The sequence below is a fragment of the Alligator sinensis genome, unplaced genomic scaffold, assembly GCF_000455745.1.
Source record: "Alligator sinensis unplaced genomic scaffold, ASM45574v1 scaffold165_2, whole genome shotgun sequence".
NCBI lineage: Eukaryota > Metazoa > Chordata > Crocodylia > Alligatoridae > Alligator > Alligator sinensis.
The window spans coordinates 478,325-497,765 of NW_005841965.1; the positions used below are offsets into that span (position 1 = coordinate 478,325).

General features: G+C 39.1%; 1 protein-coding gene across 4 annotated transcripts in view; it reads right to left on the minus strand.

The window, feature by feature from the left end:
- Positions 1–1,200: 1,200 nt before the first annotated feature.
- BBOX1 (gamma-butyrobetaine hydroxylase 1) overlaps positions 1,201–19,441 on the minus strand; it is a 74,825-nt gene continuing 56,584 nt past the window's right edge. Inside the window, exons 4-8 of one of the 4 annotated variants that reach the window (XM_025200378.1) lie at positions 14,268–14,373; positions 8,709–8,905; positions 7,695–7,861; positions 7,111–7,226; positions 4,453–4,589 (exon numbers count right to left, since the gene is read on the minus strand). In XM_025200378.1, coding sequence (XP_025056163.1) covers positions 4,581–4,589; positions 7,111–7,226; positions 7,695–7,861; positions 8,709–8,905; positions 14,268–14,373 — 595 coding nt within the window. In that variant the 3' untranslated portion in view covers positions 4,453–4,580. Of the gene's footprint in view, positions 1,440–3,939; positions 4,590–7,110; positions 7,227–7,392; positions 7,516–7,694; positions 7,862–8,708; positions 8,906–14,267; positions 14,374–19,441 lie in introns of those variants that run through there. The other 3 variants (XM_006020700.3, XM_006020699.3, XM_025200379.1) reach the window with 3 other exon arrangements.

Consider the following 19,441-nt stretch of genomic DNA (forward strand, 5'->3'; position numbering starts at 1 on the left):
CGCACCCTGTGTGCCCAGCTGCCAGCTGGGATGGGACAGGATCTGCTGGTGCGAGGTGAGACTGCAGGGGCAAATGCCACACTGAAGCCCTGCTCCATGCTCAAACTGGTGCTGGGACATGCAGCCCCAGCCTCGGGGCTCCTGGTCCCAGGAACCACTTCGGGGGTGTGATGGGCTGGGGGGAGGGGCAGGGGTGGCAGCAGGGGTGTGTGTGAGTGTGTGAGAGAGATGGGGGTCAGGGATGAGGGAGAGATCTGGGTAGGAGAGGCCACTAGAGCCGGGTGTAGAGCCCCCTTGTCCCCCTAGAGTAGCCTGTGCAGAGGGAGGCCAGCCAGAAGGGAAGGGGCTTGCCCAGTCCAGTCCCTGAGCCCCGGTTAAGGGCTTCCCAGGAAGGGCGTGGGGATCACTGGGGCCTGGGAACAGGTGCATGGAGCAGAACAGCAAGGCCTGACACTGCTCAGAGCCACAAAGTAATGGGTTGGGATAGCTGCAGCTGGACTCATGTCCTGGTGCTGGGATGGAGCTGCTGCTGGGAGAAAGCTAGTGGGGGCAGGCAGGGGTTGTGGGTCAGGAGTGAGGGGCACTAGTGGGGCTATGGGTTGGGAGCGAGGGGCAAGGGCAGGGGCAGGGCACTAACATATCAGTGCTGCTCAGCACCCCACATCCTGGTGAGCAAAGCGGGCAGGAGCAGCTCTGTGACACAAAAACCCAAAAGCAAACACCAAAGTGAATATTAGAATTCATTTCATTATGATGATAGAGGCACTGGTAAGCTTCCAAATTGCTTTAAATTGTAAATATATCAATAAAACATTGCCCACCTGATCTCTATATATAGTGGCATTTCATTTTAATTGCGGAAGAACATGGATTTTGGGTATTTTAATTAAGAGACTTTTATCAGAGAATTAGCAATTTTTAAACAGGGAACACCAAGATCTCTGCTAGTGAGGAAAATGGCGGGACCCGGGCAGAGGAGCCTGCCCAGGGCCAGAAATGGGGACCTACCTGGAAGGCAAATGAGGTGGTTGAACTCCTGACCATTTGGGGCCAGGAGGACACCCTTCAACAATTTGAAGCAGGCCACCTCAAGGAGCACATCTGGGCAATAGCTGCCCAGATGGCAGATTGGGGACACCAGAAGACATGACAGCAGTGCCACTCGAAGGCCAACTGTGCAGCCACAGCCCACTGGCAGCTCGCTCTGCTGCAATGCCCATACCACAGACAAAGAGGGCACATGGTCCCTGTCCGGGTCTGGCAGGTGTGTAGCTAAGGGGCTGCCGGTCCAAGGGGGAAGATGCTGTCACAGGTGGCAGCAGATCACAGCCAGGCAGCAGCCCCCATTGCCAGACTGCTGTAGTGCGTAGAGGGTGCAGGGGCCACTCTAGGTTTGGGCTGCTTCAGCAGTCCAACTGGTGGCACAAGGAGCTATTGTCCTGTGGAAGAAGAGAAAAATGGAGTTGAATCTCCATTATGTGTAAGGGTGCAAATCATGTATTCAGCTTAGGCTATGGGGAAGTCAAAAGGACACGACCCAAAACTGCCAGACTAACACAAGACTGAGACCATCCTGTCCTAGTCTAGTAAAAAACCAAAAACTTAGCACAAAAGTAACCACAAACCAGCCTGCTGAGTCAGCCCAAAATGAGAAGTGACCCCTAAGGTTACAAGTTAGACGAGAAACCCTTAAAATCTGCTAACATTAAGATAAGATAGAAAAACATGCGCATTACTAACAAAGTCATGGCAAATGCTGATTGGTATCTGTCATTGCTATGCTTATGATGTCATATTTTCTATATGAATTCGCCTCACCTGTTGTATGGGGTCAGACCTCTTCACAATTCTCCAATTGTGTATGAGTCTGTCCAGAATGCATTCTCTAATAAACCAAGCTTCTGCTGACCTGACCTAAAGTTTGCTGTGTGTGTTTACCATGACAGTCCCCAGATACCAACTGAAGATACCTGCTTGCCCTCAGAAGCTCCTGAGGGCAAGTAGCCCTGAGCTGCTCACCAGGGCAGGTTTTTATATTGCTGGGGCCAGCACAGGTGCTGCCCCCAGCCTCTAGCTCCCCCTGGATGAAGAACCAGGGGGAGGTGGGCAGGGTCAGTTTGCCCCAAGTGGCACAATTTGCCTCACACCAAAGTGCATGTTCAGGCATGTGTGCTGAGGCACAAATCTCCAGCACAAATGTGTGCTGCTGCCATTTGAACTGCTGCAAGCACACGTGCCTGCATGTGTGGATGTGCCCTACTTTTCTGTGATTAGGATCATCATGTACTCCATCCTATGTGAATGATTATTCCTTTTAACCAGTACTGAGTTAACTTCAGATCCTTGATTTGGGACCCAGGCTGTCTGTGCTCCTAATTGTGTGCCATTAGAAGCTTAGCCATTGACTTCTTTAGACACAGGAGAGGACCACCATAGGCTCAGCTCTGCTTGCAAGGATCATACACAGCAAGGCAAGAAGGTGTGGGAAGTTTATTTCTACACAGTAGAATGCACAGTCTTCCAGGCAGGTGGGGTGCAGTCAACAATATTTGCTAGAGAAAAGTGTTTCTTAGGCTGCATTAAAGCACATGTTAATTACCTACATCAACCTAACTAAATCCTCCACTGTGTTGGAGGCCTCTGGGAGCAGAAGGCACACTGCTCTATGCAACCCTCTCAAAGAATTAGCTGCCTCAGAATTGAGCCTTTTTTGGTAAATATAGATATAAGATGATTTTGCCTGAACAGAACATAGCCATTCTCTATAGGTTTCTCTATCGTGGGAAAATCCTTCAGCAAGCATTATCTTCACTGGAGCATTTCTGTCAGGCATTTGCTACCATAGAAAAGTGTTATGAGGCATTAGGCAACAATCCAACTTGCAAATCAGTTCCCATATAGCTTTTAATAATTGATAAACACATGTATAAAGTGGCTTCCTAAAAACATGCAGCATTAAAGCAGGAGATGACTCTTGTTGTCTAAGTATTTGTATAAGAATGCAGTTGAAGGTAAATTATATTATATAAAAACTAACACCCAGTTAAAACAATGTTGTGGGAGGCTTTGTTTGACAACCAACATAAGAACACCATGGACTTTCCTCCATTTTTGAAGGAAAGCAAGGAAGGAGGTACTGCAGGATCAGAAAGTCTTCCAAAGCCAGTTTTGTGACATGTTGCATAAGAACACATTGTGTTGCCCCAGAATGCAATGCTAAATGTTGAGAAAAATAACGTTCTTTCTTTTGTGATCGGTAGATATAGATGAACCGAAATAACATCCCAGCCCAAATTCGAATCTTTTTTCAGCTTTTGGTACTAGGGCTTTCTTTTGGTGCATTATAGACAGCAGTGAAGTCTGGAGGCAGATCCAAAGCCTGAGAGGAGCTGATCTGTTGACCATGAAGGTGCCACCTTCATATAGCTGCTTTTTTGGAGTAGAACTGCAAATTAATATTCTGGGTTCTAAAGTTTCAAGTAGTCATTTTGGCAAAGACATTGAAATGTTGCATGTAAAACAGTTATGTCTTTGAGGACAGTTGAAAGGGTCAGCAAGTGCTGCTCATTAGAACTCTATAACCATTCCTTTATGTACCACCCTGAGATCTGATTTCTGAGCAGGTAAGTGAGAGTAAATCAAGAACTACTGGTACTTACTCTAAAAAACCTGTTACAGCAGGTTGCAATTCTACTTACAGTGAAAGTAGAATAAAAACAATTTAATGTTGTGAGGCATAACATATTTCATTTCCAAATGCCAAAGATGAAAGCACATTTTGAAACCTCACTATCATCTTTTAGGCTAGGGACAGAAGTTACACATAAACTGGTATAAGTGATTGGAAACTGATTTAAATCTGTAACACAACAGAAGTTCAGTGCACATAAGCTGCTTTCATAATGGCTGAAACTGGTTTAAGATAAACCTGGATGGATGTAGTATCAGACTTAATTGATTTAGGTTATATCAGTTTATTGAACTCCTGTTCTGGATCCCCGCCAGATTCAAGTTAACTTGCAGTCCCCCAGCATCCCAGGATGCTTTGCACCTCCCCTGCAACCTCCCCTGTTCAGGGTGGGCAGTCTAGCCTTGGCTCAAACTGTTTGCTCCAGCCAAGCAGGGAGGCATGCTCTAGTGCTCCTCAACTTTTGGCCTGGGCCACTGCAGGCATGTGGCTGCATTTCCAGAATCAAAAGTGAATGTCTGTTCACTTGCTTATTGGTTTAATCCACACAGTTTAGACTACCTTGCGAAGATTGAACTGATTCAGCCTCATGCTTTTTGACTGTCTGTACTTAACATTAAAGATGATGTTAGCAACGATTTAAAATGTTACTCAAAGGAAATCAAATATATTGCTGTTTTAAAGTAAAAAAAACGTTAAGCCTGTGCTAGGCTTAGCAAATTTTTAAACAAGCAGAAAGATTAGTTTTTGTTCAAGACAGTCTTCCTTAGGCAGCGTAGCCTTGACATTATGACATCCCAGTCCGCATAAGCACCTTCAAGATGTCGGGCTATTTCTTTCCCTGATTGGTAGCTCCCACGACCATGAAGTACACGCCAGTTGTCAAATGTTACTATGTCTCCTATGACAAAATTAGAAAAAACCCCCAACATATTACATGCTTTTATCACATTTCATTAAGTAACTGAATTAAATTAATTTATACCTGAATTTGTTGCTTATTATAATATGGCTTGCTCTATAGAGAACTAAGGGTTAGGCTGTGCTGGTGTACTCTACTGGCAAAAAGAAACCAGACAAGGATTTTAACTGAACTGTGCTCAAACGTACAAATATGTGCAGATATCATCTCCATCAAAGTTCATGGCTGCCGGTGTTGAATAAGAGTTTAACTGATTGCACAGATTGGTAAGAAAGGAACCCAGTGGGAAATATTAGTCAAAGAATTAGAAACTGTTAAAAAAAATGTTTACAGAAAATGGGACTGTATTTCTCTTTCCAGATAATGGGAACTTATCAATAAGTCAAGCCTACAAACGTCTTAAGGGAAAGGCTACACTTGAATAAAATAATAAGAAAGTAAGGTTGGAAGGGACCTCACAAGGTCATCTACCTCAGCCCCTTGCTCATGGCGGTATCATCCCTGACTAAACCATCCCAGCCAATTGTTTGTCCAATCTGCTCTTGAAAATGTCAAGGGATGGAGATTCCACAACTTCTGTAGGTATCTTGTTCTGAAGCTTGACCACCCTCATAGTCAAAAAGCTCCTCTTCATCACCGCAAAGAACAAGGGATAAGTGGCAAATGACAATGTATGGGATTGAGCATAATCACTTGCTAAGCAGTTATTGAGTAGTTGCTATTCTCATCACTCGATGAGTGGCTCCATGAATTATTTAGTAGATTCTGTTCAACCCTGCCTCAGTATGGAATTACCATTTCTTCATCAGCATTTCTGTGATGTTCTTGCCATACTTTGTGAAGCACTCACATAAATTAATAACTTTATCTTCATAACACTCCCTATGAGTTGAGGGAAGATAATGTTTTACATTTAAGGAACAGAGAGATTAAGGGTAAAATTGTCATGAATACTGACAATTTTTTGGTATGTAACTATAAAAGTTTATGCCTTGATTTTCAGGGATAGATAGTATTTTTCATAGCACACTATCATTTCAAAGCACAACTCTCATTCAGTTCAGTTGCAAAATTGGGTAGTCCTGCAATCTGGCCCCAGATATTTCACATCAGGCACTCAGAATATGAGGAACACTCAATGGGTGTGTCTACATGAGATGCTTATTGCGCAGTAGCCTAATAACACTACACAGTAGTGTGCAGGCAAAAACTGTGCTAATATGCTACTGTGCAGTAGTATTAGGCTACTCTGCAGTAAGCATCACTAAAAACCTGTGTGCTGGTGCTACCACGCAGTAGCTCTAGTTACTGCACATTTAGTTAGTACTTCATTAAGCAAGTACTAAATTGAATGCACAGTAACTACTGCACATTAATGAATGTGTAGATGTGCCCAGTTAGTACCTAATTATGGATATTTGGATTTACACAATTTGCCTGCCACCACACAACATCTCTGTGGCAGATGTTGAGATGGTAATCTGATTCTCTGGGACAGCATTCAACTTCCTCAACCATAATTCCCTCTTTACTCATCTTTTAACCCCCTGCCTCATTTCCTATATACCTTCCAGCTTCTATAACAAATTAAACTGACAACAAAGTTTTTCTTTTTGCAACCTTGGTTTATGAAAGAAACAAGAGAGCTATAAGAAAATATATAATTATTTACATTAAATGTTGTATCATAATGAATGACAAAGAGATAAGGGTGTATGCCGTTCTCAGCTTTTGAGTGATTCACTTGGAAACCTTACAGCTAGAGACAGAAGTTACACATAAACCAATTTAAGCGATCAGCAGGGATCCGGAATTTTGGTTTTCTCTAATTAAAAAAAACCCCTCAATTTTTTTAGTTAAAAATGTAACCCAAAATCCATATTTTTCTGTGATTAAAAATGAAACACCAGTAATACATACATATATATGTATGTATATATGTGTGTGTGTGTGTGTATATATAGTGGTGTTTTATTTTGATCATGGAAAAATGTGGAGTTTGGGTTACTTTTTTTAACCTGAAAAATGGGGATTTTTTTTTATCAGAGAAAACCAGGATCCCTGATCAGCAAATGGTTAAACCCTGTAGCAGAACAGAAGCTCAGTGTACATAAACCAGTTTCAAAATGGATGAAACTGGTTTAAGATAAACGTGGTTGAATGTAGTATCAGACTTAACTGTTTTGTGTCAAAACGGTTTATGAAACGTCTGCCCCAGACCCCTTCCTGGTTCACGTTAAGTTATAGCCCCCAGCATTTTGCAGCCCTGGGCTGGGCTGGGCTGGGCTGTCTGGTCCAGAGAGCAGAGCTGGCCCTGCCCCTCTGTTCCCTAGCTGGAGCAGTGAGGGATGGCTGATAAGAGGGTGGGCGGGGGAAACTTGGCTAAGTATGTAGCCCAGACTGCTGGCGGGGGGGAACTGCCCCCTCCAGGCAAACCCCATGGGGTCTAGGACCAGGGGGGAGGGGTTAAACCCCCCCCCCTTACCCTGCTCAAACTTACTTCTTGCTGGGACTGTGGACTATAAATCCCAGAGGCACCTGGAAGCAGGAAGAGGAAGTGATGAACAACACTGCAGAGTCCGGCTGCTCTGATTTGGGACTGCAAATTCCAGAGACCTTGGGGGCAGCAGGAAGAGGAAGTGAACACACAACCTGAGAGCCATGCTCTAGCGCCCCCCAGCTTCTAGCTTGAGCCACTGAGAGCATGTGGCTGCATTTTCTGAATCAAAGGTTAATGTCTGTTCACTTCTGTTTCAATTTAATTTGTGTAGTTTAGACTAACCTGCAAAGACTGAATTGGTACAGCCTCAGGTTGTCTGTACTTAGTCCACATATCTTTTAATTTAATATTTTGGATGTTATACAAATATAAGTTTGATTAGTTTATTTTCTGGTAGATGGACATCTGAAAAAGAAATTGAGTTACAGTAAATGACCGTCAAATACAGCAGCGAAAAGAAACAGTGATTCATGGGAGTACTGAGATTCATTTTTGGTAACAGCATATTAAAATATATATTTTTTTAGGCTAAGGCTTGGGATAAATCTTTACTTACTTTAAGTACAAGTAATTTGTTCACTGACCTGGTTTCATCTTATAGGTAACTTTATGTTCTGTGCTGTTTAGTAGATTAACAAACTCCTTCAGAGCTGCATAGAATGGCTGCACCTTTTCAGCAGATATGTCAAACACAGTGTCTCGTGTTGCATTATTATAATTGATACGATCCATTTCACCTCTGTCATTTATTCTGTGTGAGAGAGAGAGAGGGAGAGAGACAGAACTTTTTACATCTTGCTTTTGTTTTGGTAATAACAGATTTCTTTTCCCCTTGAAACTGCTGACTGAAAATTGAAAATTTTGTAATGAAATGTAGTGCTGGGACAAAGTATTATTTATTATCACAGATAATAAACATATTATGGGGTGTAATAATTAACGCTAATCTGGAAAAGAGCTAAATCAGAAGCACCTGTATTCTCATGTCCTTTTGAAAGTTGCACCTATATTCTGTCTCTATATATTTCAAATGTTGTGATTCATAGATTTTACAGTTGGAAGGTTGCATTATTACCAAAACCTAACCTCCTAACAACATCACCTCATGTGACTTAAAGGTTTTCCATCCAGGTCCTTCAAAACTTGGTGCCGCCTCAGCTCTATGCACCTAGGCACATTCACCTCCTTTATAACTCCTAACTTCTATTTGGACCTGTGACTGATATCAAGAGGTTGTTCTGGTTGCTTTCATTTCTTGGGGAAGTGAAGGAGTGTAGGAAGAAAGGAAAGAAAGTTGGGGCATAACACAAATGTAATATAATAAAATAAATACTACTTGGCACTTGAAGTTCAACATAAAATAATTAATGAAACAATAATTAAGGACCATGATGGAATGCTATGTTACCACGAGGTGGCAGTCCCAGACCTTCTAATATGTCTTCATGCACGAGAAACGCTGAGAAAGGCAAACTGAACTTTTTAGTACAACCAAACTCTTGATGTGTAATCCTGCAATTCTTGGTGTCTGACTACAAGTTACCAGCAGTATGGTTTTGGAATTCTGCTAGAAAGAATTGTGTTTGAATATTACTCACTGTATTATCTTCTGTTTGGACTGCATAGAAAAGTCACAATAATCAACGCCAACATCTGTGAAATCTACTAGAGTAGAGGAGAGGATCTGAAAGGCTTGAGGGTTTTGCTGCTTTAGCTTCCTGGAAACATGAAATCCATCTACCACTTCACTTTCACCTCCAGCAGTGGTTTGTTTTATACAGTGAAGAAACTGAACCTGTAATAAATTAAGACCCGATTGCAAGAAGAACCACATAAATATTTAATAATCAATATTACTGGTTAACTCATTTGCCCTGCAATTTAAAATGATCCTAAAAAAACTAAGAACCGTTTCCTCAATGTATAACTGCAGTTTCACACCAATACAACACGATTATTACTATGGATAAAAAGAGATTAACAACTTTGCTAATTTGGCTTAGAGTATTTGTTGTTTTCACACAAGCACGCAGAAGCCATATCTATACAGTAAACATAGTGCACTCAGTGGCAGTAGTCTCGAGCGTGCTATACTTCCATAGCTATTTCTGTCTGGCACTTCAGACAGGCACTGCTGAGTAACAATGCGAGTTAGTCCACCCTACGTACAGTTATTCTGATAGTGACTCAAGGATGATTAACTGTCAGAACAGTGTTCTATAAGATGAAGTGTAGGCTAGACCTGAGGTAGTTCTTAGGCAAAACACCTGAGAAAATCTTTCATTTACCATATGTAGGAACAGATTAGAGATGATTGTTTTTCAGAGAATCACATTTCTCCCCCTCCAACTTCTCCATATCTATCTTAAAATATGGAGCCCAGAACTGCACTCAGTACTCTTGATGAAGTCTACCCAGGGCCAGAGGTACTCTCACCTCCTGTATTTTATACCTAATACTGTGGTTAATTCAGGATAAAGTTACAGTCATTTTTTTGCAACTATGTCACAAAATGTCAGACTCAAGTTGAATCTGTGATTTATCAACCCCGCACCAACCTCCAGGATTTTTCTAAATGATACTGCTACCCAGCTGGTTATCTTTGGGCCATCTACAGGAAACATTTACTGCGCAGTTGACTAATTAACTGTGCAGTAAACATCTCAGCATCTACACATGCACCCCTATTAGGGTGCACAAAACTAATGAACTCCACAGCAGGGTAGTACTTGCATTTACAAGTATTATCCCATTGCAGGGTTTTTTCATGCTCAGCAGTGCATGTGTTGATGCTGGTTGGGACACAGTGCCAGGGCTGCCTGCTGGCTAGCCCCGCACTGAAGTACCCTCATACTTCAGCCAGCCCCTCCTCTGCACACTGAGCCTGGCAGGCCAGGCCCTCTGGGCCCCCTGCCATCCGGGACTTTAGCACCCTGTCCAATGTGCTGCAGTTTGAGCACACATGTAAACCATGTACTTGAGAGCTTCCCAGGAGCAATAAACTGCTGCGGATTAATGGCATGTGTAGATGCATCCTTCCATTCTATATTTGTGCATTTGTGTATTTTTCCCTATGTGTAGCATGGTGCACGTGAGCTTTGAACTTCATTCTGTTGTCTCTAGTCCAGCTCTCCAATATATCAAGACTCCTTTGAATTATTTTCTTATCCTTCAAAGTGTTTGCAATCCTTCTGTTTCATATCATCTGCAAACTTGATCAAGAAGCTCTCTCTTCCAGCATACCTTCAGAATGCAGCCCTGTGGAACCCCACTTTAAAGCCTCTTGCCATTCTGACAGTCATCTATCTATAACGTATCTATAATGCTGACACCCTTTGCTTGAGGTTACTGAGCCAACTGTATATCCAACTTAGTAATTTTATCTAACTCTTGTGGGAATGTTACATGGGGCTTTATCAAAAGCCTTTCTAAAGTTCAGATATACTATGTCTACTGCATTCCCTTGATCCACTCAGCTAGTTATTTTGTTAAAGGATATCAATTTGATTTAGCATGATTTGTTTTTAAAAACTCTGTGTTTGCTTTTAATGATCAATCTTTCTTTCCTTTTTCAGATGTTTACAATTAACTTTATAATTTGTTCCTTTAACTTCCTGGGCATTGAAGTCAGGCTCTCATTCCTTGGGTCCTCTTCTTTCCCTTTTTTAAAGATGCGAACTATGTTAGTAGTTTTCTAGTTCTCTGGAACTTCATCCATCTCCCATAACTTTGCAAATATTATTGCCAGTGGCTCTGAGATCTCTTTTGCCTGGTCTTTCAGTATCCTGGGATGAATTTCCTCAGGCCCTACCAAATTAAATTAATTTAAATGAATGAAAAGCTCACTGATGTGCTCTTTAGTTAACATGACCTTTTGCCTTTCTTGTTCTTTGTCCACATTCTTTTTGTTAGCTGTCTGGTTGTATATTTTGTAAAGACCAGGGCAAAAGGACCATTGAGCAGCTCCGCTCTCCCTTCATTTATTAATAGTTGGCCACATAGTAGTGTACCCATAGCTTCCCTGGTTTTTCTTTTCTGTACAACATATTTAAAAAATTAAAAACTTCTTGTTGGTTTTAATTTACTTCATCAGGTGTAACTCACTTTTTACCTTTGCTTTCTAATTTTGTCACTAATTTTTGCAATTTTTTCCTTATGTTTCCTTAGCAACTCCCAATCCTTCTGCTGTCTGTAGATTGACCTCTTGATGTTTGAGGCATCTGAGAAGCTCCTTTTATAGTCATATTGGTGTCCTTATGCTTCCATCAGGTAGACTTCTTGTCTAACCAATATGACTAGGCTTCTAATTTGTGTAGGACTTAGTAGGACTTCATGATCCTGAGTAAGCCGATAGTAATGATTCCATTAAAAATTCCAAGGGATGCAAAATGAGAATGTAGCTTTATGTTTCAAAGAAAAGTATAATCTTTCTAGAACTAAGAGTAATTTTTTTCAGGGTCTTGAATAGAAAATTGAATATGTGAGATCAAAACTTGGGAAAACTAAGGATATTTTTACATGAGATTTCTAAAACTGATCCTGGTCCATTTATGGACATATTTTCTGTTACTCTTTATTAAAGGTCTTTCTAAAGTATTCAAATACTATTATAATACCTAGTAAATTAAAGTGATCATTTATTGTGGATCTATATAGTAAAAATGTTTCAGCATGCTTAAAAACTATTTTTGTTTTGTACAGGTATTTTTTCTTTTAATTGAAAAGACTGCTTTTTTTATGGTTGCGTGTGATTTTTGGCACAGATAAGATAGTGAGCTAAGTCACATCTGTTTCCTATTACTGAAGTACCACTCTACTCTTATTCTACATTAACCAACAGCATCTAAATGAGTTTTCAACAGGTGACACATTAATATGAAATATTTGGCTCTTATTCAGGAAAAGATCATGTTCATCTGTTCATTTCATTAAGAAAACAATTGCTTCAAGTCTTGGTGAACATGACGTGGGGGAAGGGGATTCCAAGTATGAAATATTAAAGTACAAACATTTGCTGTAATATCTTGGTTGGTTTTTCTTTTTCTTTTTTTTGGCATGTATGCTTTAGTTCTGTAGTGAACTATATGGACGGTATTAAGAAATCATGGTAAATATGACTGATTGGGTAAAACATTTTTCCTGTTATCAGTTTAAAGTTGTTGCATTCCAGTTTCATAGGACGGGTCATTGTTTTCTATTGTGAGGGGAAAAATACATAGAAATACCTTATTTGCCTTATCCACCTATTAATCAATTTAGCATCTCATTCACATCTCCTTTTATTTGATTTCTCTCTGAATGAAACTCATTTACACTAAATTATCAAAGCTGTATAAATTACTTAGATCCTTAAATTCCACTGGTTTAATGGAAGAGGGCTGGCCATATGATCTAGGTGGTTTTAGAAAAAAAAACTCCCTGCCCTAAATTTCCAATATATCTACATACAAAAGCAAAACTAGGGCTCTATTGTTTTTCTATGCCCATGTCTGTACTTTATCTGTTGCTGCTGTCTCATTCTTTAAATAAAGTGACCATAATTGGAGAGAATGCAAGTGAAATTCCCTATTAAACTAAATAACAGCATTGTAATACATTCCATGTTTTACTTTATCTCTCTCTCTCTCTCTATATATATATATAAGTGTGTGTGTGTGTGTATATAGCTAGCTAGATAGATAGATAGATATAGATATCTATAGATAATGTTTTATTTTTGGACTGCATATTTAATAGACATTGGGCATGTCTACATGTGACGCTACATCGCTGTAGCAATGCACTATGGTGATGTAGCATCTGTTGGGTGTACACGTGACCAGCAGCTACTTTGCCATAACAATGCTCTCCCCAAGTATAGTGTGCCACTTTGGAGAGCTGCTAAAAATAACCATGTGCCGTGCATACGGCACAGTCTGGGCTGTTACTGAGCTGTGATTTAGAACTTCCAAATGGAAGTACTAAATCACAGCGCAGTAACAACATTGTCATAGCGACACATGTAGACGCACTCATATTCAACTAAAATTTTACTGAGTAATTACAGTTAATCTAGTTCTTAGCTGCATATTTGTCAAAATTTATGTCCATTTGTTAATAGCTATTCATTTGGCTGGTATTGTTTTCTCTGGAGTTCTTTGCACTAGTTCTGATTTGCTTAAGTAATGTTGTGTCATCATATAACCATCTTTTTTTCTTTTTAAATAATGCATATTCCACACAATACCAGCACTATTAAGGATCCTTGTTTTCACTGAAAATGAGCAATTTCTCTTTGTTCTTTATTTTTTTTCTATTGAACTTCTAGCGTATGAGAGAACTTGACATTTTATCCAATAATTAGGTAGTCTCCTTAATAGTTAATTGTGAAGGACTTTGTCAAAGCTTTTTGAAAGTCCAAAAAAATTAGATCTACTGTTTCACAGTTTGTTGACTCCTGTTGATTCACTTGAAGCATTCTAGAAGATTGGAGGACCACTTTTTCCCCATAATGAACTTTTGCTGTTAAAAAAAATAAAAAATCAATAACCTATAACACATGAAAGTAAGTATCACTGATGTGTACTCTCTTTGAAACTTCTCGTATGCTTTCATTTTGTCTGATTTAAGAAATAGATTTAGAAAAATATTATCTTAAATGTGGTATATTTAGTAAATTACTTTCAATTTTTTAAAGAGAGTGAAGGTATAACTTGACTAGCCTTTAAGTACTACTAAAAAAGCATATTAGAGAACCCTTTTTTAACCACAGAAGATATAATGGATGGAAGCTGAAGTGAAAGAAATTCACTTTGGATACAAGATGTAGTTCTCCCCACACTAATTCATGACTGATTTGCCATCAGAACAGCTTCCTAAAGGAAGGGATGAATTTTACCATCATTTGGAGTCTGTAAAAAAGCACAAGCCATTTCTAAAAGAGATTCTTGATTTCAGGCACAAGCTGTTGTACTTTAATGCGTTCACTTATTTATTAGAAAATCAGTTATTTTTACTACTGTAGGAATTAATCTATGAATTTACAAAGTTAAAAAATCAATTTCATATTCATCCAATTTGTTATGCATCAGACATATTACCCCCTGTTCTTTTTCAAACTGTAGGACTACTTGTGTTGTCCATGTTGCTCTGTGGAAAAGTCAGTGGGTTCTCCTTACCCCAGGTGGATGTTGCAGAACAGGATAATCAGTGTGAAAATTTAGCTTCCCAGTTGTGTAAGCCACATTGTTAGCATCCATTTTGTCTTGCACTTGCCAAGTAGGTCTTTACAGTGAAAGAAAAAGAGAAGCAGCATACGTTAAAACAGTCTGACACTTAACCAGGCAGTGGAATCTTGATACAAAAAGCTATTCAAAATCTACTGGATATAATATTATTATAATGATAAAGGAATAATGAGGCTCCAGTGTGATAAACTGGCTATTTCAGAAACAGTGCAACAGAAGTGATTCTTTTCTAAATGAGTTTAGATGTACATGCTCCAATGTGGGAGGGGGAGGAGTGAATTAGATAAGTCAGCTGTTGTGGTCTACTGCTGAACTTACTTCCCATCCTTTTCTAGGAAAAAGTTCTAGAGCAGTGATTCTCAGTCAGGGTGTCTTGAGATCCTTTCAGGGGTGTTGCAAACTGCCACGCAGTGTTAGCACTGTTAGGTGTGCAAACATGATGCACAAAATAAAATCAGTAATTTCAAATGAGAATCCACAGTGTTAAAAGAAATTCTGACCTGTTGCAGTCTTTCTGAGTTCTTTGCAACAAAAAAAATTTGCTGTATTATTATCCCATAGTCAAAAAACGAGTGAAAACTAAGAGCTAGCATTTTTAAGGGGTGCCTTGATCTTAATAAGGGGTGCCCTGAATCTAGAAAGGTTGGAGAACCGCTGCTGTAGAGGGCTTTGCTGGGCCAGCATTCAACAGAAGAATGGGACAGACCTGCTGCTGTTGTGAACCAGTATAGTACTACCACTAGGGTTACACAAGTTTCAGGGAAGGCAGAAATTTTTAAATATTTTTTAGTTTTGCAATTTTGTTCCCTAGGCTGATCTGTACTACCCACGAAATGTGGACTCATCACAGATTATTTTCCTTTCTCAACAAATGTTAATATTTTAAATTATAGGAGGAATAACAGTGTTCTTTATAAGTTTTTCTTACCATTTGTAAATATTCCCTTTAAAAGAAAAAGATCTGGATGAAAGACATCTAGAGATATATATTTTTCCTTTTCACTGTCTGAAAACAAGTTCCATTATTTTTGTTCTCTATTTTTCAGTACATTTCAAGAGGGATGAACTAATATCAACAAGAACGTCTTTCTGACAACAACAGCAAATTGTAAGTGGTAAGGTAGCTGAGTACAAGGACATGCAGACATCACATTGCAATGCAGTCAAAATATGTTTCAAGTGACATTCCATGCAGAGTCTAAGGCCAAAAACCACATGTTCTAGTTTGCACAGAGTTCATACAACTAATTACAGCCCCCTCCAAATGCATAACATAGATCCAGACATTTGTCTGTGAAGTGTAAGTCAACATATGCAATCCATGTAATCACTGAAGAAGAAATGATTTATAAAGAAAAATATGAAAACATTTTCCCTTGTGAATTAGTACAGATCAATTTACAAGAGAGAAACTATGTGAAACATGGAATAATGTGCCTTTCATAAAAAGTCCAAAATAAATTTGAAATCATAGCTCAAAATGATTTATATATACATAGTATATACAAACCTTTGATTTGGGGCTAAGATTTTTTTTAAGAATGTGAACGATAAAAAATCTTAAAAATAGACTGAGAAAATTATTGGGGGGAAATATCTAAATATTGACAAATGGGTTTAATTATCTGCAGGAAATTCATTTGATTGTGGTACAGTATGTATTCATCAGCATGTGACTTCAGTTCTTAAATATGCTAGCCTCAACCACATTTTCAGTTTCTAATTTTAATGTGTTCTCATGCTCATCATTATTGTTAATAGTAGCTTTGTTTGGTATCTCTTTAATTAAATAGGCTCCAAAGACATTTAAAGATTCCAATGCAGATTTAATCCATTGCAACTGTTTTGCTTCTGAGACTCTATATACAACTGATAAAATAAAAATACTCTTCAGAATTATTGTGACATTTTACAAAAACAGTTAGCTTTTTCATCCTGTTAAACAAGATTGTGCTATGGGAATTAATCTACTGGAACATTCCTTCCATGCAAGGAGATTGTATCAAAGATCAAATTACTCACTTATAGTCAACCTTGATTAAATTCACAAAGCTACGCTAATGAAATGTTCAGCTTGAAAATGTAAAGCATGGAAGTTAGGAAAATCAAACCTTAAGTTAAAGAAGGAGTTGAGCTACAGAGGGAGCTGCCACAACTTGAGAGTGTAAATAATAAGGGAAGAAAACGTGGAAAATCCCAGACTTTCATCCTTCAACACAGAGCAGATTAGCCAGGAATAGTTTATGGATCAAGAATAAAGGTCAGATTGAGTTGCATGGCCTGCACAGCAGGAAAACTGGCACTGCACAGGTACAGCAATTTTCTGTTACGTGGCAATGTGTGTGCAGCCTACCTGAGAAGAGAATCCAGTCTGGCAGCTATGATGTGAGTTTTGGGAACCATTTGCATTGAAATTTGAAACCACACTGAAGTCACCTGGTTTTGTGCTTTATGACCAATTTGAAATTCAAGCCACATTCACTGACCAGTTCTGGAATCCAGGCCAAGCCCAGAGCAACAGTAGCAAGTTTTCGTATCAGAAATAGGCAAAACAGCATGAGGCAGTAGGAAAGCATAATAAAAATGTAGAAGTGTTTGACTCACAGGAAAGTAGCATATTGAATTTCTGATTTGATAAGAGGTACCCAAGAAATGAAGAAAGAATTCCATTCACTTGTATTGCAGCCGGTCTCTTTCACTTCCAGTGAAAGGACTCTCTTTGTTTCTTGCCGATGTGCAATAATCTTCACATTTTATCTTCCCTGCTCAAATTAATGATTTTAAACCACAACAATCTGCCTGTCTGTCATAGCTTTAATCAAAAGCCTGAGTCCTTGGCCCTATGATGGCTGCTTTGTGCTGTCAAAGTGGCACAAGTCTTTATCTATCTATCTATCTATCTATCTATCTATCTATCTATCTATCTATCAGTAATGGTAGCTGAGCTGGCCTACTGATGATAGGTAGATAGATAGATGATAGATAGATGCCAGCTCAGCTGCCATTACTGCTGGATTCTACCTTATGCTGAGCAGAGATATCTCTCAGGTCACCCTTTCCCTGATGCAGGGGTCTGGCTAGATCATCTATTCACCCTGAATTCAGGAAAGACTCTTGGGGGTTGTAGTCATTTATGTTCAAATTTGTCTAGAGCACTGGCTGCCCTAAAGCTCAAGAAGGTATAAAGGAGACAAACTACATGAGCAGAGGTAGGATGGACCACAGATGGAGTCTTGCGAATATGAATAGTTTTGAAATCTTCTCTGAAAAATGTTCTTACAATCTCCATCTTCAGTATTTATACTATTATTCATGGACCTAAGCCCAAATGCTTATCTAGAAATCGCTATCTTTTCCTATTGCAACAATCTGTATCATCTGGGAAATGCACTTTGTAGCATTTTGCTATGTCATTCTCCTAAAACAGAGCCAGTTTAGTTTTAGGAATAGAAAGTCCTCTTAGCTTATTACCCAGCACATTGTACACTGTGCTCCCAGATCACCTGGTAATGGCATTTTTCTACATGTGTAATAAAATCGACAGTAGTTTATTTAAAAGTTTATATGCATCAAATGGATATATGTGTAAGATTAAAGACTAGTGATTCTTCTGTCATTTGTGAGAGAATCTGTAAACAGGCTGAGATATTTGTTTTCTTTGGCAAGGTTACCAATTTGAAAAGTATGCCTTTATTTATGGTGTTCGTTAGGCTGTGGGCTTGAGTGCTAGGAAGACAACAAGGATTTATTAGATTTTTTGATTTTAGTTGTAAAAATGCACATAAGCAGTAAGAAACTTATTTGTTAGGGGACAAAAAAGTCATAAAGTGATGGTGCAGTCTGTTACTAAACAGCACAATCTTAGGGCCTTATTAGAAAACGTACAACTGAGCTAGATACACAAATGCCAACATGAGATGTTAAAATAGCCTAATAATAGTTCATGTCTGAAGTTGTAACTTATGGGTGGGGTAGGGAACATGCAAATGTAACCCAAGAAATCCTCAAGGGATAGAAATGAATAGTTATAGCTTAAATTAAATTCCCTCTGGCTATGATTTCTTAATCAAGTTCCCACTACAAATGACAGCCAAACCATGGAACGTTCCCCCTTTATAAACTTTTGGAAAATATTACTGGATTCTTTCAGCACGTGCATATAAATATGGGAAAATGGACGAAAATCAATATATAAATCTTGAAAAAATCTTTAATATGTGTTAACCTATATTGCCTAACACAGACAATAGGTAGTTAAATTATATTGATACAATTATGCTGCTGTTTCCTGAAATACTTCCAACAAATCATATTAAACATACATAGCTATTTTCCAGATTCTAAAAATGACTTTTGATAATTTATTAAAACAAGAAAGTAACATAGGATAACATTTGCTCCTGATCAGGAGCCTTTCCATCTTGTACACCCCACTTAACTATTCTATTGGTGGTTTAAATCTTGCATAAGCTTTATGTGGGGCCCTCTATTCAGGGGTTGATTTTATTCATGATTTTTATAACACAGTTACTAAGCACAATCTTTGTTCTAAATCTCTGTTCTAAAAGTTAAACCTCAAGAATTACTATTCAAGCACTCACAAATGAAAATCCAAATAGGCTGGTAAGGGAAGCCACGACATTAAAGATGGTAAAAAGTAGGGAGAGATGCACCTTTTATAAGCTAACTGAATTAGGGATGCATGTGCTACTTCATCAGGTGCATCTACATTTTTGCAGACTATTTTTGGAGATTATTGTGGACTATTGACCTTCAAGTGGAATTAAAATCAGTAAAATCAACAGGCAGGATACAGAACAATGGATGGCTCTTTAAACATCCAATAATATACAAAAATAGACTCATCAATCTAAAATCTTCTGAAAATTTCACTCTAACATGGCAAGTTCTATATTGTCCCATAGGCTGGGTACAGACATTCAGGGAGGTTATGGGAGGATGGATAGATTGGGTGGCCATTTTAAACTCTACGGTAAATCAGGATGAGAGGGGCTAGGAGTGGGGTTGGGGTAATTGTGGGGACAAGCAGGATCAGGGGGTTCATGGGGGGGTTCAGGGATTTTTGGGGGGTGAGATGAGGTCTG